Source organism: Silurus meridionalis, chromosome 10 (assembly GCF_014805685.1).
Source record: "Silurus meridionalis isolate SWU-2019-XX chromosome 10, ASM1480568v1, whole genome shotgun sequence".
Classification (NCBI taxonomy): Eukaryota; Metazoa; Chordata; class Actinopteri; order Siluriformes; family Siluridae; genus Silurus; species Silurus meridionalis.
In genome coordinates, this window is record NC_060893.1 from 24,551,774 (window position 1) to 24,575,352 (window position 23,579).

Consider the following 23,579-nt stretch of genomic DNA (forward strand, 5'->3'; position numbering starts at 1 on the left):
CTTTAATCCAGTGAGGACGACGAACCTTAGCATTTTACTTGCTAAAGTTATCCTGGAGATCATGGTACTTTGGTGGGAGCAATGAAAGATCAAATTGGACTTTTGATGGTGTGGCAACTGTATGAGGTGGTATCAAAAGGTTTTAAGACTAACAGTGCTAACTGGTGCTATTGTCCATGTGCATTACCACATCTGTGATATCATCACAGACAAAGTTAAAACAAAGAGAAAACATGAAACTCTGCCCCACCCAGCCTACATGCCAGATTTGGCTACTGCAGACTTAAAGATAAAGATCCAGCTTAAGGTCAACATTTTGACACCATTGCAGAGATCCAGCACCAATCACAGAAGGTGCTTGACACGCTTTGGAAAAAAGATTTCCAGGACACATTCCAGAAGTTGCAGGAATGCCGGGAGTGCTGTATTGCTGCGCAAGGAGACTATTTTGAAGGTGATAGTGTGTAAATGTAGAAAAATAATGTACTTTCTTGTAAATAGAGTGAGTCTCGAAACTTTTAGATACCACTTCATATAAAGCTGATCTTAGCATAGAGTCAAACCTTTTGCTAATATGGAAGTATTTTTGGAATTATCTCTATTTCAGGGAACAACGCAGACCTGCGTTTAGTGAAGACCTTCATTGAACTCGGCCTGCCAGGGTCAAGGCTCGATTTCCTCATGTCTGAACGCAACCAGGTAATAATCCACACTCTAGACAAATCTATTCTAGACTATTGATTTATTCTGGACATTAAACTCATTAGCACTTAGCCTTAGATGATTAAAATTCAGTCAGATTTTTCTGACTTCAGCTTGTGTAACTATGGCCCAGATACTTAATTACCAACATTTTACCTATTTTGAGCATTTTTACAAAACAAGATACATGTGCTGGCCTCATTCAATACCATTTAATTTAATTAAATATTATATTACTTCTATAGCATTTTGCAACAGTGGATGTTCTCACGAAGCAGCTTTCCAGCTTCACAAATCTCATTTACCAGGATGTCTTTCATTTATTCAATGATAATATAAATAAATCTATTATTGTAGAAACAGAGAACAGAGACATTAAGGGACATTGTCATCTCTACCATCTCTACTGTCACTAATGCTCTCTCTCTCTCTTTATACACACACACACACCACTTGCTTCTCTCCCCAGACGGACACGTTTGCAGATTTTGACACAATGACAGATCGACTGCTGGATGAGATCATTCAGCATATTCAGCTCTACAATCTCACTGTGGGAAGAATCAGGTGTGAACACACACATAAACACACACACACACACACACACACACACACACTTGCACCAAACACACAGGATAGGGTGGTAGAAGTAGTAGTAGTAGTGATAGGGGTAGAAGAAGTGGTAGCAGTAGTAGTAATAGGGGTAGTAGTTGTGGTAGTAGTAGTCAAAGGGGCCGTGGTTGTGGGGGTAGTAGTAGTAGTAATGGGGGTAGTAGTAGTGGTGGTAGTGGTGGTGGTAGTAGTGGTAGTAGTGGTGGTAGTAGTAGTAATAGGGTAGTAGTTGTGGTAGTAGTAGTGGTAGTAGTAGTAGTGGTTGTGGTTGTAGTAATTGGGGTAGTAGTAGTGAGTAGTGGTAGTTGTAGTAGTAGTAGTAATGGGGTAGAAGTAGTGGAAGTGGTGGTAGTAATATTGATGGGGTGGGAGTAGTGGTAGTAGTAGTGATGGGGTTGTAGTAGTGGCAGTAGTAGTAGTGATAGGGGTAGAAGTGGTAGTAGTGGTGGTAGTGGTGGTGGTAGTAGTAGTAGTAGTAGTAGTAGTAGTGATAGGGGTAGAAGTGGTAGTAGTGGTGGTAGTAGTAGTGGTAGTGGTAGTGGTAGTAGTAGTAGTAGTAGTTGTAGTAGTAGTGGTAGTAGTGGTGGTAGTAGTGGTTGTGGTGGTGGTAGTAGTATTGATGGGGTAGTAGTGGTGGTGGTAGTAGTGGTAGTAGTAGTGGTGGTGGTATTGATGGGGTGGTAGTAGTGGTGGTGGTGGTGGTAGTGGTGGTAGTAGTGGTAGTGGTGGTGGTGGTGGTGGTGGTAGTGGTATTGATGGGGTAGTAGTAGTGGTAGTGGTAGTGGTAGTGGTGAGTAGTAGTAGTAGTGGTGGTGGTATTGATGGGGTAGTAGTAGTGGTTGTGGTTGTGGTGGTGGTAGTAGTAGTGATGGGGTTGTAGTAGTGGTAGTGGTGGTAGTAGTGGTGGTAGTGGTATTGATGGGGTAGTAGTAGTAGTAGTGAGTAGTGGTAGTGGTAGTGGTGGTGGTGGTGGTAGTAGTGGTTGTAGTAGTAGTAGTGGTAGTGGTAGTGGTGGTGGTATTGATGGGGTAGTAGTAGTATTGATGGGGTAGTAGTAGTAGTGGTATTGATGGGGTAGTAGTGGTTGTGGTTGTGGTAGTGGTTTGATGGGGTGGTAGTGGTATTGATGGGGTAGTAGTAGTTGTAGTAGTAGTGGTAGTAGTGGTGGTAGTAGTGGTGGTAGTAGTAGTATTGATGGGGTGGTAGTAGTAGTGGTGGTGGTGGTAGTAGTGGTAGTGGTGGTGGTAGTGAAGACCTTCATTGAACTCGGCCTGCCAGGGTCAAGGCTCGATTTCCTCATGTCTGAACGCAACCAGGTAATAATCCACACTCTAGACAAATCTATTCTAGACTATTGATTTATTCTGGACATTAAACTCATTAGCACTTAGCCTTAGATGATTAAAATTCAGTCAGATTTTTCTGACTTCAGCTTGTGTAACTATGGCCCAGATACTTAATTACCAACATTTTACCTATTTTGAGCATTTTTACAAAACAAGATACATGTGCTGGCCTCATTCAATACCATTTAATTTAATTAAATATTATATTACTTCTATAGCATTTTGCAACAGTGGATGTTCTCACGAAGCAGCTTTCCAGCTTCACAAATCTCATTTACCAGGATGTCTTTCATTTATTCAATGATAATATAAATAAATCTATTATTGTAGAAACAGAGAACAGAGACATTAAGGGACATTGTCATCTCTACCATCTCTACTGTCACTAATGCTCTCTCTCTCTCTTTATACACACACACACACCACTTGCTTCTCTCCCCAGACGGACACGTTTGCAGATTTTGACACAATGACAGATCGACTGCTGGATGAGATCATTCAGCATATTCAGCTCTACAATCTCACTGTGGGAAGAATCAGGTGTGAACACACACATAAACACACACACACACACACACACACACTTGCACCAAACACACAGGATAGGGTGGTAGAAGTAGTAGTAGTAGTGATAGGGGTAGAAGAAGTGGTAGCAGTAGTAGTAATAGGGGTAGTAGTTGTGGTAGTAGTAGTCAAAGGGGCCGTAGTTGTGGGGGTAGTAGTAGTAGTAATAGAGGTAGTAGTATGGTGGTAGTGATAGGGGTAGAAGTGGTAGTAGTGGTAGTAGTTGCAGTAGTAGTAGGGGTCGTAGTAATAGGGGTTGTAGTTGTAGTAATTGGGGTAGTAGTAGTAGTAGTAGTGTAGTGGTAGTGGTGGTAGTAGTGGTGGTAGTAGTGGTGGTAGTGGTGGTAGTAATATTGATGGGGTGGGAGTAGTGGTGGTAGTGGTGATGGGGTTGTAGTAGTGGCAGTAGTAGTAGTGATGGGGTGGTAGTAGTGGTTGTGGTTGTGGTAGTGGTGGTGGTAGTAGTAGTGGTTGTAGTAGTAGTGGTAGTGATAGGGGTAGAAGTGGTAGTAGTGGTGGTAGTAGTAGTGGTGGTAGTGGTAGTAGTAGTTGTAGTAGTAGTGAGTAGTGGTGGTAGTGGTTGTGGTAGTGGTGGTAGTGGTATTGATGGGGTAGTGGTTGTGGTGGTGTGGTGGTGGTGATGGTGGTAGTGATGGGGTGGTGGTTGTGGTGGTAGTAGTAGTGGTAGTAGTAGTAGTAGTGGTAGTGGTGGTAGTGGTATTGATGGGGTGGTGGTTGTGGTAGTAGTAGTGGTGGTAGTGGTGATGGGGTGGTGGTTGTGGTAGTAGTAGTGGTGGTGGTATTGATGGGGTGGTGGTTGTGGTTGTGGTAGTAGTAGTGGTAGTAGTGGTAGTGGTATTGATGGGGATTGGTGGTTGTGGTAGTAGTGGTGGTAGTAGTATTGATGGGGTAGTAGTTGTTCTTGTAGTAGTAGTAGTAGTAGTGGTAGTGGTATTGACGGGGTGGTAGTGGTAGTAGTAGTAGTGAGTATTGATGGGGATTAGTGGTTGTGGTTGTGGTAGTGGTTTGATGGGGTGGTAGTGGTATTGATGGGGATTGGTGGTTGTGGTTGTGGTAGTGGTGAGTGGTATTGATGGGGTGGTAGTTGTGGTTGTGGTTGTAGTAGTGGTAGTAGTAGTAGTGGTAGTAGTGGTAGTGAGTAGTGGTAGTATTGATGGGGTAGTAGTAGTGGTAGTAGTGGTAGTGGTGGTAGTGAGTGGTAGTAGTGATGGGGTGGTGGTTGTGGTAGTGGTGGTAGTAGCAGTAGTAGTAGTGATGGGGTTGTAGTAGTGGTAGTGGTGATGGGGTGGTAGTGGTGGTGGTGGTATTGATGGGGTAGTAGTGGTAGTAGCAGTGGTAGTGGTATTGATGGGGTTGGTGGTTGTGGTAGTGGTAGTGGTGAGTGGTGTTGATGGGGTGGTAGTAGTGGTGAGTGGTGGTGGTATTGATGGGGTGGTGGTTGTGGTGGTGGTGGTGGTAGTGGTAGTAGTGGTATTGATGGGGTGGTGGTTGTGGTGGTGGTGGTGGTGGTGGTGGTAGTAGTGAGTATTGATGGGGATTGGTGGTTGTGGTGGTGGTAGTGGTGGTGGTGGTATTGACGGGGTGGTAGTGGTAGTGGTAGTGGTGGTGGTGGTGGTGGTAGTGGTGGTGTTGACGGGGTGGTAGTGGTAGTGATGGTAGTGGTGGTGGTGGTAGTGGTGGTGGTAGTAGTGAGTGGTGGTGGTGGTGTGGTGGTGGTGGTGATGGTGGTGGTAGTGGTAGTGGTGGTAGTGGTATTGATGGGGTGGTAGTGGTTGTGGTGGTGAGTGGTATTGATGGGGTGGTGGTTGTGGTGGTGGTAGTAGTGGTGATGATGGGGTGGTAGTAGTGGTGGTAGTGGTAGTGGTAGTGGTGGTGGTGAGTAGTGGTAGTGATAGGGGTAGAAGTGGTAGTAGTGGTAGTGGTAGTGGTATTGATGGGGTAGTGGTTGTGGTAGTGGTAGTAGTAGTGGTAGTGGTGGTAGTAGTGGTATTGATGGGGTAGTGGTTGTGGTGGTAGTAGTGGTATTGATGGGGTGGTAGTTGTGGTGGTAGTAGTAGTAGTGGTAGTGGTGGTAGTAGTAGTAGTAGTAGTAGTAGTAGTAGTAGTAGTATTGATAGGGGTAGTAGTGGTTGTGGTGGTAGTGGTGGTGGTGATGGTGGTGGTAGTAGTATTGACAGGGGTAGTAGTAGTGGTATTGACAGGGGTAGTAGTAGTAGTAGTGGTAGTAGTAACTCCGTTACCGTTACCGTATGGTGCGTTACCCGTTACTTTTTTAAATGAATGAATTTGGGCTGAAGTGTAGACTACAGCCTTACCTGTTTACAGCAACGTTGCATTGTAGGATTGGTGGATGAACCACTGTAAACACGAAGAAGACGCACTGTGGGCATGTCTCCGTTTATTCAGGTCTGTGCGGCAGTAATGGCGAGTCGAGGCGAGAGCAAGACGAGTTTCTCAAAGTGGAAATATGCTCATTATTTCACTTTAGTTGAGTATAAAGACAAAAACTTTTAAGTCAAATGTAAACTGTGTCTCACTGGTTCGAAGCTCGTATATACTGCGATAGCAACACCTCCAGAAACTCCATGCCTCGATGAAGCTAGAAGCTAGAAGCTAACCCGGTGTTCTGTTCTACATTGTTGATAGTTTTCATACTTCAGCTGTGAAAGGAACATTTTAAGAGCTTAACACAACAGCAGAAGCCACTTTAGTTTTTGATTGTGAATATATTATTCAGCTTGTTTTGTTGTTTATTTCAGAAATCCTTGTGATATATTCAGTTTGTGCTGCTCTGACTTAAATAAAATAGTGTTTAAAAATTACTTTGTGTTTAAGTCAGTTTTGTGTTTGTAGACCATAACGCATAAAAGGGCATTAATGGAAACATTAAAGAACGTTCTTTTAAAAAGTAACTAAAAAGTTACTTTTAACAGTGACGCATTACTTTTTGGTGTAAGTAATCAACAAAGTAACGGAGTTACTTTTTGAATGAAGTAACGAGTAACTGTAACTAGTTACTATTTTTTAGTAACGAGCACTACTGGTGGTAGTAGTAGTAGTAGTACTAGTAGTAGTAGTATTGACAGGGGTAGTAGTAGTAGTAGTGGTGGTAGTAGTAGTAGTATTGATAGGCAGGCACGTGCATAGGTAGGGCTCAACCTGTGCAGAGCACATGCCCTTTTTGCCCTTACACTCCGAAGTGCCCTTTTTTTGGTGGTGTTACTAAATAATCTTGATATAAAAAAGGGAGGGGGGTGCCCTTTTTCAGTTTCAGCACATGCCCCTCAAAAGGTCTGTGCACGGCCCTGTTGATAGGGGTAGTAGTAGTGGTAGTAGTAGTATTGATAGGGGTAGTAGTTGTGGTAGTAGTAGTATTGAGATGGGTAGTAGTAGTAGTATTATTAGGGGTGGTAGTTGTTCTTGTAGTAGTATTAGTAGTAGTAGTAGTAGTAGTAGTAGTAGTATTGATAGGGGTAGTAGTAGTTTTTGTAGTTTTTTTATTAAAAATATATAAAAAAATAAACGTTTTAACTGTATATTATATATATATATATATATATATATATATATATATATATATATATATATATATATATATACAGTGAGGAAAATAAGTATTTGAACACCCTGCTATTTTGCAAGTTCTCCCACTTAGAAATCATGGAGGGGTCTGAAATTGTCATCGCAGGTGCATGTCCACTGTGAGAGACCTAATCTAAAAAAAAAAAAAATCCAGAAATCACAATGTATGATTTTTTAACTATTTATTTGTATGATACAGCTGCAAATAAGTATTTGAACACCTGAGAAAGTCAATGTTAATTATTTGGTACAGTAGCCTTTGTTTGCAATTACAGAGGTCAAACGTTTCCTGTAGTTTTTCACCAGGTTTGCACACACTGCAGGAGGGATTTTGGCCCACTCCTCCACACAGATCTTCTCTAGATCAGTCAGGTTTCTGGCCTGTCGCTGAGAAACACGGAGTTTGAGCTCCCTCTAAAGATTCTCTATTGGGTTTAGGTCTGGAGACTGGCTAGGCCATGCCAGAACCTTGATATGCTTCTTACAGAGCCACTTCTCGGTTATCCTGGCTGTATGCTTCGGGTCATTGTCATGTTGGAAGACCCAGCCTCGACCCATCTTCAATGCTCTAACTGAGGGAAGGAGGTTGTTCCCCAAAATCTCGCAATACATGGACCCGGTCATCCTCTCCTTAATACTGTGCAGTTGCCCTGTCCCATGTGCAGAAAAACACCCCCAAAGCATGATGCTACCACCCCCATGCTTCACAGTAGGGATGGTGTTCTTGGAATGGTACTCATCATTCTTCTTCCCCCAAACACATTTAGTGGAATTATGACCCAAAAGTTCTATTTTGGTCTCATCTGACCACATGACTTTCTCCCATGACTCCTCTGGATCATCCAAATGGTCATTGGCAAACTTAAGACGTGCCTGAACATGTGCTGGTTTAAGCAGGGGAACCTTCCGTGCCATGCATGATTTCAAACCATGACGTCTTAGTGTATTACCAACAGTAACCTTGGAAACGGTGGTCCCAGCTCTTTTCAGGTCATTGACCAGCTCCTCCCGTGTAGTTCTGGGCTGATTTCTCACCTTCCTTAGGATCATTGAGACCCCATGAGGTGAGATCTTGCATGGAGCCCCAGTCCGAGGGAGATTGACAGTCGTGTTTAGCTTCTTCCATTTTCTAATGATTGTTTCAACAGTGGACCTTTTTTCACCAAGCTGCTTGGCAATTTCCCCGTAGCCCTTTCCAGCCTTGTGGAGGTGTACAATTTTGTCTCTAGTGTCTTTGAACAGCTCTTTGGTCTTGGCCATGTTAGTAGTTGGATTCTTACTGATTGTATGGGGTGGACAGGTGTCTTTATGCAGCTAATGACCTCAAACAGGTGCATCTAATTTAGGATAATAAATGTAGTGGAGGTGGACATTTTAAAGGCAGACTAACAGGTCTTTGAGGATCAGAATTCTAGCTGATAGACAGGTGTTCAAATACTTATTTGCAGCTGTATCATACTAATAAATAATTTAAAAATCATATATTGTGATTTCTGGATTTTTTTTTTTAGATTATGTCTCTCACAGTGGACATGCAACTACGATGACAATTTTAGACCCCTTCATGATTTCTAAGTGGGAGAACTTGCAAAATAGCAGGGTGTTCAAATACTTATTTTCCTTACTGTATATATATAATTTACTGCAGTAATTCAATATAAAAAGTGAAACTGGTATATAATATATTAGCTTGGGTTTTTGTTAATTGAGCCAAAATCATTCAATGAAAAGAAATAAACACTTGAAATATATCAGTCTGTGTGTGTGTGCTGAATCTCTATAATATACCAGTTTCACTTTTTGTATTAAATTACTAAACTAAATCAACTTTTTAATGATCTTTATTTATTGAGATGCACCTGTATTTACAGTGGGGAAAATAATTATTTTGTCCCTTTACAAAGAAATGAACAGTCTAGAATATTTATGGTAGGTTTATTTTAACAGAGAGAGACAGAATATAAAAAAATCCATAAAAATACTTTAAAGAAAGTTTATAAATGATTTGTATTTAATGGAGTAAAATTAGTATTTGATCTTCTACCAACCAGCAAGGATTTTGTCTCCCACACACCCAAATTAGTCCTGTACATTTAGGAAAGAACTCCTAATATCAACTCGTTATGTGTTTAAAAGACACCAGTCACAGAATCAACCTCTTGCATTCAAATCTCTCCACCACCATGGGAAAGACCAAAGAGCTCTTAAAGGACGTCAGGGACGAGATTGTAGTCCTGCACAAGGCTGGTTCCAGTATTCTAATTATTATTGTTTTTATTATTAAACTTTTGCTGATACTATTGTTTTGTATATGTGTTGGTACAATGTGGCCACCTGGTGGCAGTGTCACACAGAAGAACCTGGTCCTGTATATTTACAAGTTTCAAGTTTTATGCCATATTTACAGATTGTCAGTGACGGTTTGTAGAATGAAATTCTTTAGTGAGGCTAAACTGTAACACAGATACATTTTATTGTATTGCAAATTCGATTTTTAAATTATATTTTTAGTTGTGTGTGTGTGTGCGTGCAGTTTCATCGGTCACTCTCTGGGTAACGTCATCATTCGCTCGGTGCTGACGAGGCCTCGATTCCGCTGCTACCTCTGCAAACTGCACACGTTCCTGTCTCTGTCCGGCCCTCACCTCGGAACACTGTTCAACAGCAGCACGCTGGTTAGCACAGGTACACAGACACAAACACACACACACACACACACACCCACACACAGAATCAATAAACATATACCTGTATACGGCTCTAACAAACATATGGATGTGTTTTATACATACACCACACTATATAGGCCAAATGTTTTTGGACACCCGACCATAAGCTCCATTCTTCTGGGAAGATGTTCCCGTAGACTTATTCAGCCATAATTGTGTTAGGTAAAGTCTGGTGCTGATGTAGGTGAGCATGTGAAGAGGCCTGGGGTGTAGTCACTTTCATCTCAAATAGGGTTGGAGCTCTATAGCAGTAGAGCTTCCATCCCATGGAAAGCAGATCTTTACGGAGCCGCTGGCTTTGTGCACAGGGGCATTGAAATGCTGGAACTCATTTGGCTCTCCAAGTTCAAGCAAAGCAAGATGTAAAAGAACCGCATACGAGTGGAAAAGTCGGGTGTCCGAATAGTTTTGGCAACACAGTGTAGGTTCAATAGGAGTAAAGCCGATTGGTCTGGTGGTGTTGATTAGTTTTTTTCTTTACTGCAAATCCCTAAAAGCGTTTCTATAGTAACTCTTCACTCACATGGACAAGATTATCAAAAAAATTATCAATCTTCATTTTCTTCTTTCGGCTGCTCCCATTAGGGGGCGCCACAGCAGATCATCCGTCTCCATTCCCCCCGTCCTCTACATCTGCCTCTTTCACACCAACTACCTGCATGTCTTCCCTCACCACATCCATAAACCTCCTCCTTGGTCTTCCTCTTTTCCTCCTTCCTGGTGGCTCCATCCTCAGCATTCTCCTACTGATATACTCCATGTCCCTCCTCTGCACATGTCCAAACCATCTCAATCTCAATCTCACCTCCCTCACATTGTCTTCAAAACATCCTACATGTGCTGTCCCTCTAATAAACTCATTTCTAATCCTGTCCATCGTCATCACTCCCAACGAAAACCTCAACATCTTCAGCTCTGCTACCTCCAGCTCCACCTCCTGTCTTTTACTCAATGCCATTGTCTCTAAACCATACAACATCTCAGGTCTCACCACAGACCTATAAACTTTTCCTTTCACTCTCACAGATACTCTTCTATCACAAAACAAAATGGTCAGTGGAGGTGATTGTGATGGGAGTCTCCAGTGTCAGGACTTTGTAAGAGCTCATATCTAAAAGAGAAGCAGAACAATAAAAGAGATGAGCATGAGTGAGGGTACAGGTTTTCTCTCTATGAAAATAAACAAAGTCACTTCTCAGGTTTGTGGCTGATGCAAAAGCTGAAGAAGTCTGGATCCCTGCTTCAGCTCACCTTCAGGGATCACGTGGACCCTCGGCAGACGTTCCTCTACGCGCTCAGCCAAAAACCTGGTATGTTCCGGACTGTTTTTTTTTGTTTTGGCGAATCGAGCCTGAAATAGTGTTTTAGATATATACAATATGCACAGTAATTAACTTAAATAAATATTTCAATTGATTAATTTAATATATTATTCATTTGATTGATTAATGAATAAGAATTTATCAGTCATTTTCTCGGCTAAAATCATTTGGTGTGTTTGCCGTGTGATTGTGTGTGTGTGTGTGTGTGTGTGTGTGTGTGTGTGTGTGTGTGTGTGTGTGTGCACGTGTTTCAGGCCTGCAGTTTTTTAAGAATGTGGTGCTGGTGGCGTCTCCTCAGGACCGGTACGTCCCTTTCCACTCAGCTCGTATAGAGATGTGCAGAAGCGCTCTGAAGGACAGGACCACAGGTCAGTGTGTGTGACATCACGCGTCTGTCTATTTCCTCACACATTAGGTGTGTGAGATGTAGAAAACAAGAGTGCGAAAGAGAGAGAATGAGACAACAAGAGTGAGACGAAGAGAAAATTAGATGTTGACAACGGGAGTAAGACATAGAGAATATAAGACAATAAGAAAGGGTGGGACAGAGAGAAATCAAGACAATGAAGAAGGGGGAGACAGATATAACATAAGATAATAAAAGCAAGACACATTGAGAATGTGAGAAAGTGATACAATGAGTAGGAAAAAGACAGAGAGAAAGTGAGGCCGAGAGAATTTGAGAATGAGAAAGAGAGTGAGACAAGGAGAACAAAAGTAAGAAAATGAGATCAAGTGTAGGACAGAAAGTAAGACAGTGAGACAATAAGAACAAAAGCAAGACAAAGAGAAAGTGAGATGATGAGAAAGTGAGAGATAGAGAAAGTAAGACAATGACAGTGAGACTAAGAAAATAAGAAAGGGAAAGACAGAGATAAAACTAGACAATGAGAAAGAGAGTGAGACAAAGTGAGAGATAGAGAGAAAGTAAGACAATGACAGTGAGACTAAGAAAATAAGAAAGGAGAGACAGAGATAAAACTAGACAATGAGAAAGAGAGTGAGACAGAGAAAAGAAAGTGAGTCAGAGAGAAAGTGAGACAATGAGAAAGGAGAGACAGAAAAAGATTGAGAGTGAGACAGAAATAAAGCAAAACAATAAGAGAGAGAAAGTGAGACAATAAGAACTAAAGCAAGACAGGGAGAGAGCAAGACATGAGAACAAGTGTGAGACAAAGAGTAAGTAAGACTGAGATTGAGTATGAATACAGTATTTGTATATTTTTGTGCCATCCATCAGGTCCTGTGTACACGGAGATGATAAACAACCTCCTGCGACCGCTGATTGACGCTCCTCAGTGCCGTGTGATCCGTCACAACGTGTTCCACGCCTTACCTAACACAGCTAACACGCTAATCGGCCGAGCGGCTCACATCGCTGTGCTCGACTCCGAGCTCTTCCTCGAGAAGTTCCTGCTTGTCGCCGGCCTTGAGTACTTCAAATAGCTTCAAATCACACGTCGCACATTTCAGGGCTTTGCTACACTCACCGGCCAATCGGCAGGTTTTTAGAGCCCTGTGATATGGCAACCAGCCAATCAGAAAGGTCCATGGCTGCTTACAGACATCTAACAAGGAGAAGCATCCGTCAGGCTACAATCAGGGCTCATCCTGTCTAAAAAGCCAATCACTGGTTCTTCACTGTCCAAATGCAGTGCTCTTAAAAAAAATTTTGAGATCGCGAATCAAGCTAAATTAGATTACGCATAATATCTCCCACCCAGTCTTTCTAAGACCGGATCAGGAACTCACCAATCAGATGGAACTATGGCTTTAGCCAATCAGGCCACAACAGAACTCTTGACCACACTTATTGACGAAAGGCCAATCAGATTACAGAATCCCTCCACCATCAGAAGGTCAATTAAGAAAATAATAAACCCAACGGCAGCAGCCGACCAATCAGATTTGGCCAAAATAATATATATATATGCATACCTCACTAATAAATATCTTTATAACATGTAGCATCCAACTAATCAGATTTGACCCACTGAGCAAATCTGATAAATGGGTCTCATCTGCGTTAAACAGGCAATTAGATCAAGTTTTCTTGAATAACCAATCACAGAAGACTTTAGTGGCGTCTCAGCAAGAGCCAAACATTTTTTAACGTTTTACGCTGACTTGAATCAGACGAGAATGTAGGAGGAGTCACATGCTATACTTATAGAAATGCTGTATGCATATATGTATATACGAATGTACATTGATTATATAGTGAAGAAGTATATAGAGATATCATATTGAGTCTCAAGGGGGCATCGTTGAGAAACAACTAACAGAGTATTTCACTGTAAGCGCCGTTATTTATGTTCCAGGTCATTGTACGTGCTACTGAGCGAAATCAAAATCATCCCAGTATCCCAGATCAAAAGTATCCCAATGTTTAATGTATTTTCCGAGTGACGTATCTGAGTAACAGACGTATTCTTTTTTGTCGATCTGCGAAATTGTAATAGTCTGTAACGACATACCGAAGAAAGTAGGAAGCAGGAAACTCTACCTTTTACTGAAAAAAATCCTTCCAAAATGCAAAACTGAGAGGTTTTCATTAGATACTGTATGAAAGCTAATGTGTGTCCTGTATTGTGTTGATTGTTGTATAATTGTTACCATTTTTTTATTTTTTTTAATGCTCCACCTGTGAACACAATGTAGAGGGATCTGAATACATCCTCTAAATTTTTAACAACGATAAAAGTCAAAGTATGATTTTATCTGACTACAAAAGGTCACTCGCTGTCCAGGAACGCAAATGTTATTTGAAATTGGCCGACATGTATACTCTCACTTAATGGATAATCGTACCTCTCATTGAGTGCCCTCACATCGACACCTGTTTGTAAGAGAAACCAAATGTTAATAGTCAAATTTCCAAGCTGTATTTATCCATTGAAGCCTCACAGACAAAATTATAAAGTGCAACTGAAGCTAACATCAGCTACATCCACCATAAAATGTAGCAAATGCAAATATTTAAACCCATACCTGACACATAACATGATCCAGTTAATTGTTACCTCTGCCTTTTCTACAACTGCATTAATGGCAACTGTAGAATGTCTCAAGGTTACTTATGTAACCTTGGTTCTCTGAGGGAACAAGATGCTGCGTCAACAACGCTTTGGGAATGCTTCCGCATTGTCCACACTCTGAATCACGTGTGGAACCTTTCCAATAGAAGGTATGGCATCACTGGCGGAGTGATGTCACGACCAGGAAGCTTTAAAAAGTACATGGAGTGAAGCTGGCGCATGCTTCTGTAAGAAAAAGGACAACACAGCGTCTCATTCCCTTGGGAAACCAGGGTTACATATGTAACCTAGAGACGTTCCCTTTCAGGAAGTCAAGCTGCGTCAACAACGCTTTGGGGCTGAGAATCCAATACTGCCAAACTGACCAGTCCCTGCCTAGTATGTGGGGGCACAGCTAGGTCGAAGACAAAAGGGCCGGGAGTGGCACTGAGGTCAAGGTTATAGAACCTGACAAAGGTCAGCGGGGAGGACCGGAACGCAGCGTTGCAGATGTCATGGAGCGAAACTCCAGAGGACCAAGCCTTAGAGGCTGCCACACTCTGGGTCGAGTGCGCTCTGACCCCAAAGGGAGTGGGGCGACCAGAGGACTCGTAAGAGGATGCAATTGCATCAACAATCCACCTGCTCAGCCTCTGCTTGTTCACATGAAGGTTTCTCCTTGCAGCGCCATAGCAGATAAACAATTGTTCCGACTTCCACCACGGACTCGTCTTGTGGACATAAGTGTCCAGCGTTTGCCCCGGACACAGGAGGTTCAGCTTTTCCTGGTCTGGGGCCCTAAAAGGAGGAGGATAGAATTCTGGAGCCTAACAGGATGACTGAGGGCACCTAAGAAATTTAACCCTTTCTAGGGTACAGGAAGGCACTGGCCATGCCTGGAGCAAATTCCAGAAAAGAGGGGGCCACAGAAAGGGCCTGCAAATCCCCTACTCTCTTAAAAGGGCTTCAATAGAGCCTCCAACACAATGGCCAAGTCCCACACAGGCACTTTAGGTCACACCGGAGACCTCAGCCTCTGGGTGCTGCAGAGAAAACGCGTCACTAGCAGGTCTCTGCTCAGTGATTGCCCCGCTACCGGGGCACGATACGTTGAAATGGCAGATGCGTAGACTTTAAGGGTGGATGGCGCCAACAGCCACAGACTCCACAATTCTGGGCGGGGGTGAACTATTGCACCCCCTGCTTGAGAGAGGAGATCCCTCCTGAGAGGAAGGTGCTCAAGAAGAGTTGAAAATGACAGTCCTCAGATCTGTCATCTCAAAGGGCTTCGGCCCAGAGCGTCGCACAGGATCCCTCGCGGGGAGAGTACTGCTCCCGATGACGGGAGGTGCTGGGTTGTACTTGGGGCTGTTTCCGCCCAGCAGCCCCATGAGAGCGACGTGGGAGGAACCGCTGAAACGCCGCCACCTGTCCTCAGTCGGGACTAGAAGGGCGTCCAGCAGCACGGCGAGCCATATGTGCCTTTCAATGAAGGCTCGGGTGGCCATAGACCTGCAAACAACCATAGCATTCTCTTTTATGGCCCTGAGAGCTAAATCCTTTGTATGGCGGAGCTCTTGGACCTCCAGCATGCACCAGCACCGACGTATTATGTAGGGGCTTAGGGGGCAATGTCGGGGTCTTGAGGGACGATGCAACACTTGGGGAAAGATAACTGACCAGCGTCTCTTCAACCCGGGGCACAGACCCATAACCACATACTTTTAGTCCCATAACGTTGGAGTACAACGCTGCTTTGGGACCAAAGAGGCAGGCCGAATGTGGCTTTGCCCAGGACCTAGCAGACCCTGACGTAGAGGTTGTGATGTGGGTTGCAGAAAGAGCTCTTTGAAGCTTCTTCCTTCACCCTTCTTTAAAAGTGCATTGACATGCAAACACAATGTGCACAGTCAGCAGCCTCGAGAAACAACTTCACATGCTCCGCTCCCAGGCAAGCCACACATAGGCTGTGTGTATCCCCCCATATTATAGCTGGGGCAAGGAGGAACACACAGCCCAAAGGTGTGCTTTGTTTTCTAGCTTGCCTTCATTTTTTTTTCACATATATTGAACAAAAATTATGGACAGACAATACACACAGAGCGCTTCATGAACAGAAGCTAGTTTCGGCTTCATTCCATGTGCTATTTATAGCTTCCTGGTCATAACGTCACCCCGCCGGGCTACATAAGCTACACAATACACAAGGACCACTGGATTTCTTGGTTTGAAAGACAATTTCGGTACTTTCCAGTGAGTCAAATTGTCGAGTCGACTCTTGTGTAATTGCTGTTTTGTTCCAGAGTAGCAAGTTTGACAAACAATAGTTTGACTAGCAAAAATCCCCACAAAGTAGCAAAACATACTGACCAAGATAACTAACAATCAGCTTAGATGATCAAAATCCATAGAAACATCTTTATAACATGCAAACTGATGATATCAGACGGTAGAAATGTGTCCCCACGTGAGGCAACCTCAATAAGCAGCAGGGTTTTTCTTCATCTGTAAACGTGTTTGCTCTGTACGTTATATGTAGCAAAGATATTCTTTATCTAATGTTGCAGAGGTAGCACTGATTTTTTTTTTTTTTTTTTTAGCTTTTTGCTTTAGGATATTGTGTGTTTTCGGTGAATGTATTCCTACATATTTTGTTTTCAAAAGAAAAAAACAAGCTCAGATTGATTTGTTTGTCAGCCACACCTATATATTTTTACCTTTTCCCATCAAACATTGTGTTTTTTTTATTCATAGTTATGTCTGGAAAGCTACATTATATGGAGAAATCATCTGACCAAAAGTTGCCATGTGCTTTTTGAACATCTAATTCCACATTGGGTCCCTATTTACTCTTATTATAAGCTCCATTCTTCTGGGAAGATGTTCCAATTAACTTTGAGGAGCTTTGTGCTCGTTCAAGGGTATAGGTGAGGTGTGGAGGCCTGGGGATCTTAACTAAGATCTTCCAACCACTTTAAATCACATCTTCATGAAGCTGAGGTGTATTGTCATGCTGAAACAGGTTTCTCCCAGTTAAAGTGAATATATTTCATGCTCCAGCATTCAAAGGCATCTTATACAACTGGGTGCCTCCAACTCTGTAGGAAACACATATGGCTGAAAAACTGTTAGGTGCCCCAACACTTTGGTCCAATGAATTGTGCTAATGATTACATGCCAATAAAAGCACAACATGAGCTGTTTCCTTACATTTCATGTGTTTGCTGTGATACATCAGGACACTGACATGAAGACAATGTCCTGTCTTTACGTTTTCAGTCTACAACATATAAATCTACAGGCACAGTTCAGAGTATTCACAGTCGGTTCATTCACATCCACATTCGCCAATCGGATTATTCGAGTTGGTTAGCGTGTAGTTCATGCACTGGTTAAAAGAAATTTAATACGAGTCTAGTACATTACAAATCAGGTCCTTTTGGAACCATCACATTCATCACTGCATAATTTTTGGCTTAATTGAAGACTATGGCTGTGATTTTCATAATTTAGAAGCTCATAAATACATCACGTGCCAAGAATTAATTGGACATAATGAGGAAAGGAGCGAAGTGAAAAACTTAAAGTCTTTTTCTCGCATTAGCCTCGAGTGCCTTCGTCGGCCACGTTCCATGCACATTTCACGCCTATGAGAGTGCACAGCTTCCGAATAAGTGTTTATATTAGCGTAATCAGAATTTATGCATGATCACGCTAGCTAGATGATTACTGCAGCATTTTGGGCATCAATCATTTTTTTTATATTTATTTATATGAATCGTAATGCCAAATCGCTGATGAAACTAAACATTGTGCTTTGATACTCGGCGATACATTCTCGACGGGCTAAATCAAGTGTGTTAGCATCAGATGACTAGCATATACAAGGTGGTATTAAAAAGTTTCGAGATTAATGGCGTAACCGGTGCTGTTCCGACGGCGTGCGGTACCACGTCTGCAATTTCATCACGGACAGCAAGTTAGAATGAAAGCGCAAACGTGAAATTGTGCAGGAAACTGGGCAAATCTGCCACAGAGACGTTTGACATGTGGCGATGCGTTTGAGGTGTTTAGAGCGGAAGAACATCACTGGAAGATGGCGAGAGATCATGAACGAGTTCAAACCTAAAAAATGGCAAAACCGTTCGTCAACTTGTGCATGATGATCGTCGGGGAACGATCTGCATGACCCACTTCCGCACCACCCTACTTGCCAGATTTGCCTCCTGCGAACTTCGCCCTCTTCCCGAAGATGATCAGTTTTTGACATTATTGCGGAGATCCAGCGCAAATCGCAGAAGGTGCTTGAAGACTTCCAGGACACATTCTAGAAGTGGCAGGAACTCTAGGGTGCTGTATTGCTGTGCAAGGGGACTATTTGAAAGGTTAAAGTGTATAAACGTAGATAAATAAAGTATTTTCTTGTAAACAGAGTCTTGAAACTTTTCACTACCACCTCGTAGATTCAGAACATCTTGACTAGCATTTCAATCTACATTGCAGACGCCATTTCTTTATTGAGACCCAGTGTATATTATGTGTCATTTGTATTTTCTGGTCTTTTTTGTAGTCTAGATTGCACTTTATTGCTGGAGTGTTGTGGACAGTGGTTGTATTTCCCACACTTTGATCGTATACATTAAGTGTGTACGTGTGAATTCATTGCTGCGCATTGAGCGTTTTACCTTTTCCTCTTCATAATGCTGAGATTTGTTGCCTATTAATATGTTTGTCCTTCAAATTATAATATTGGAAATAATTAACAATGACTAAGGACGGTTTTCTGAATGCCAACCAAGCTAGTCATACTTGCTACGCTTCCCTGTAGTATTAGCGTTTGATCCGAGCTCAGCTTCAAGAGACCCAGTTTATTGCATGTTGTCCACGTTTTTTTTTTTCCCACAGACAGATTAATCATGCTCATGCGTCACTGCAACTCACAAAGGCGTTTTGTTTATGTTCCAGTTCGTCATGGCTCGACGATATGACATTCGCTATCGTTGCGTTTAGCTACTTTTCACCCCCCTCTCCGTATTCGTCTCTTCCCCCGTCCTCTAGACATCGTCCTTATCCGCGGTGTCGTTCTCGACTCCTCCGTCCTGACGGGTCCCCGCTGAGCCTCTTTGTCTCCCTGTTCGGACGAGTTGACAGTAATTGTTTGGTAAACACACACCGCCAGCGTGATTGACGATAATTAAATTCCTTTTTAGAATATTGCAGGCTGACAGAAGGTCACACAGGAGGTTGTGTAACTTTGCTGAGAAAGAGGAGATTGGCTAACATTTAAAAAGTACAATGTGTAAAGCAAAAGTTTGTGGACAACTGAGCATTAGGTTGATATGTGCTGCTTTTTTCCCACAAATACAAAAAAGTAAAGCATGGTGGTGGAAGCAACAGCAGCCAGAAAATACCCAGCTTTAAATTCCAAACTATTTTGGCAAAAAAACCCTACAGGACTGCGGAAATTGGGTGGGGAAAAGAAGCTGACGCTACACTGTAGGTCCAAAGGTTTTTGGACACGACATTTGAACATCCCATTCCACAATCCAACCCATGGAAAGCAGATCTTCATGAAAAAAAAACACATAAGTCAGGTGTTCCAATAATTTTATCCATATAAGCCATGTAATGCGTTGTCATATCGAGCACTCGATCATCACCGTGAACAGAAAATAAAGTTCCACTCTTCTGATCATGGTGACGATGAGGGGGATTATGGTGTTGTTTTGAGCAGCCATCTTGGTGTGACATCACAAGTCCAAGTTTGCCCTCATTTAGTGCCAGGATGAAAAAAATGGTGTGTAAGAGAAAACAAGAGATATCTCTTAAACAAGAGATATGTTCTCAATTTCCCAGAATCCATTACTGTACTTAGTACCTCAGCATATATATATATGTGTGCGTCTGTATGTGTGTGTGTGTATGTATGTGTGTGTCCCCTCACAGGCAGCTATGTTTCATGATTCCATTGCACTCTTGTTAATTGTTTAGCGTACATCTTAATCGTGTGTGTGTGTGTGTGTGTGAGTGTGTGTGTATCATACTCACTGTGAGAACACGTTGCTCTGATCTACTGAGCTGGGATCATGTGATCACATGATCATTTACGTGTGTACCAATCGCAGTGCAGTATTTTCCCAGTAGCTTTGACCCGAATGTATAAATATAAATACTACATGTGTATATTGACTATATGTATTACATTAGAAAGAGAGATATATAATTGAACAATATGAAATAAATCGTATTCTTATTTAAAACTCTGGCTTACTGTTCTTCTCACACACACACACACACACACACACACACACACACACACACACACACACACCACTCTGGAGTGGTTGCATATCCCGGAGTGTTTATTGCCACTGTAAAAACTGCTTATATACAATTAAATTCTAGTTTATTTTTATACAAATTACAAATTCTTCAAATCAACAAAAAGTGAGAACTATTTGATTGAAGATTGAGATTGAGAAGAAGAAACCTTGGGAGGAACCAGACTCAAAAGGGGAACCCATCGTCATCTGGGTGATATCAAGAGTGTGATTATAAATCTTAAAAACAATACAAAACACCAGAGAGAGAAAATATCATAAGCACCGGAGTGTGTGATTATGAGTGATGTCCTTCCTACAGTCTCCTGAGCAACTTTTCTCAACATCTGAGATCATTATAGGTTCAATGATTCATTCAATTGTAGATTTGACGCCAATATAGGAATCAATATACAGGTTCCAACCAAAAACCTGTTTATTTTGCCACAGTCATTGTCAGCTTTTACTTTTTATTTAAAGCACACACACACACACACACACACACACACACCTATATATCATTAAGGTCTCTTTTTCCCATTGTTCTGCAACAAACACACTCAGGTGTTTGACCATTCATTTTCTCCTTCTCCACCCTGCATTCACAAACGAGGGCTTGGACACGTACCCATGCTTCCACATTTACATTTAGGCAGAATTTAATCCACGTTCTAAAAAAAGTTTGACGTGACATACGTTTGACATGCGGCGATGCTGCGACCAGCGTTTTAAGAGTGGAAGAACATCACTCAAACCACCGAAAATGTCGAACCCGTTCGCCAACTCCTGCATGATGATCCTCTGAGAAGGATCCGTATGATCTCACTTCCACACCCACCCTACTCGCCAGATTCCACGCCTGTGGACTTCGGCCTCCTCCTAAAGATGAAGATCCGTTTTTTTTACACCGTTCCGGAGATCTGGCGCGAATCGCAGAAGGTTCTTGACACGCTTCGAAAAGAAGACTTCCAGCACTTATTCCAGAAGTGGGAACGCTGGGAGCACCGTATTACTGTACAAGGGGACTATTTTGAAGGTGATCGAGTCTCGAAACTATGTGGTCCATTATAACACTCTTTCCCTCTCTTGTTTTCGCTTTCACAAATTTAATAAGCTTGTTGTGTTCCTAAGAAACTTGATTCTTTGTCTGAAACATTTCTCTGCACTTCACCACAAATTTTAAATGAGACTGTTGATAGAAATGAACCATCATCTCAATTCATACAGACTCCTACACAAATCCCTGAAGCAGGAAAAGTCTTACTTGTTTGTCATGTTCACTCAATCAAACACAAAATTATCCAATCTAAAAAATATATATATATTTATTTTTAACGCCTCGAATGCCTCGTCGCTGCATCGCCGGATATCAAACGTATGTCACGTGAAATGTCCCTGTGGCAGATTTGGCATCACGGATTTACAGCCGGAGGACACTCAGGCGCCCGTCGTCCTCAGACGTGTGGACAGCTCAGACGGCGAGATGAGTTTTGTCATTAAATCTATCTCTGAGAATGTCTTTGTTGCTTCGCTTGTGGAGCGTCGCGGTCCATCACGTCCCCCTCGGTTGTGATGATTCGGCAACGCTCCAGTGGGAGTAATTAGCCACTTGTAAATCTGCTTGGATGGGACAGTAATAGCATCTCTCAAGGCCTCATTATCCAGCGCAGCAGCAATAAGCCGCTGCAACTCATGTTGGGGTTTATACAAAAAAAGTTTTATACAAAAAAACTAAAACAAATATAAAACATCCCCATGTTTCCCTAAAGTCGTATTCTGGTAGGTCTGTTTTCTCGTATTTGGTAGAGTGCTGAGACAAAACGCTGTTTTACTGAAGTATTGATGGAGTAAGTTAAAAGGCTAACAAGGCTTATATGGGAACAATGGGAATAAATCCTGACTAATGCTCTTCATTCATTCCAATAATGACAAAAGTTAGAGTTTAAAGCAGTCAGTCAAACACATCTCCTTTGTGGTTAGCTTGTGGAGAAGGGTGAACCTGGTGCTTATACTCTTAATTAGAGTTCCATTTATCGCCAGATAAAATTCAGGCTGGATCTTTCTAATTAGATTAGAATGTTTTCTGACAGGCAAATCCAGCACTTTGACACTGCATAAAGAAAGCAGAATCTTAATTTCAAGTTTCTCAGAAGTGTGCAGGTAATAAACGGACCCCGGTGACACAAAACAGTAGATTAGCGATGGGAAGATCGGATCATTTTAGTGATTTGGTTCTTTAAATATCGTTCTTCAAAATGACTCGATTATTTGGTTCATTTTGTTCCTTCAATTAGAAATCATTTTAAAAAAGTTACATTTTCAAGAAGAAGATTCCCAACACGTCTACATACACCAGCTTTAACTATTGTTCCAATAATGAAAATGTACGCAGCAAAGAACAAATTATGATAAGTCAAGTCAAGTTTATTTGTATAGCGCTTTTCACAACAGACATTGTCTCAAAGCAGCTTTACAGAAATCAACAGTGAAGGTGAACGGTGTGTATTTATCCCTGATGAGCAGCCATGGCGACTGTGGCAAGGAAAAACTCCCTTAGATGTTATGAGGAAGAAACCTTGAGAGGAACCAGACTCAAAAGGGGAACCCATCCTCATTTGGGTGACATCAAGAGTTTGATCATAAATCTTTTAACAATACAGAACACTGTAGAGTGAGAACTAACATGAGCACTAAAGTATAAGATTATAAGTAAATGTTCTTTCAACAGTCTTTGGTATAAATGTAGGAGCTGCTGAGCTCAACATTTGTGATCATCACAGATCCAGCATCAGCTTTTCCATGCCAGAGCCTTTAAACACTCCAGGAGGTCCAATGTCAAACTCCACACATGCAGTGGGATTCATTTGGCACTGGTACATCTCTAGATGGTTCAGGATGTTTGCGAGTTTGGCATCTACTTCTTTAAAGTCCATAATCTTCATGAGGTGGGACGTGACTGGAGCTGGCCAAACCTCAGGAATGTGCATGTGATCAGATGTTCTGGAGTACAAGGTTATGATGTGAGACGTATGTTATGTGTAGGCTTTGCTAAAAAGATATGTTTTTAATCTACACTTAAACTGGGTGAGTGTGTCTGAGCCCCAAACACTGTCAGGAAGACTATTCCAGAGTTTAGGAGCTAAATGTGAAAATGCTCTACCACCTTTAGTGGACTTTGCTATTCTAGGAACTACTAGAAGCCCAGAGTTTTGAGATCTCAGGGAGAGTGACGGATTGTAGCGTGTTAAAAGACTGGAGAGATACATGGGGGCCAATCTATTTAGTGCTTTATAAGTGAGTAGCAGTAGTTTGTAGTCTATTCGAAACTTAACCGGAAGCCAATGTAGGGACGATAAGATTGGGG

The 23,579-nt window shown here is 42.1% G+C and overlaps 1 protein-coding gene across 1 annotated transcript in view; it reads left to right on the forward strand.

The window, feature by feature from the left end:
- The window catches only part of fam135b (family with sequence similarity 135 member B), a 75,010-nt gene extending 57,904 nt beyond the window's left edge, over window positions 1-17,106 (forward strand). The window contains exons 15-20 of the mRNA XM_046859415.1: window positions 608-699; window positions 1,172-1,269; window positions 9,361-9,512; window positions 10,756-10,866; window positions 11,133-11,246; window positions 12,119-17,106. Of these exons, the coding sequence (XP_046715371.1) occupies window positions 608-699; window positions 1,172-1,269; window positions 9,361-9,512; window positions 10,756-10,866; window positions 11,133-11,246; window positions 12,119-12,324 (773 nt within the window). The 3' untranslated portion in view covers window positions 12,325-17,106. The remainder of the gene's footprint in view (window positions 1-607; window positions 700-1,171; window positions 1,270-9,360; window positions 9,513-10,755; window positions 10,867-11,132; window positions 11,247-12,118) is intronic.
- Window positions 17,107-23,579: the final 6,473 nt, after the last annotated feature.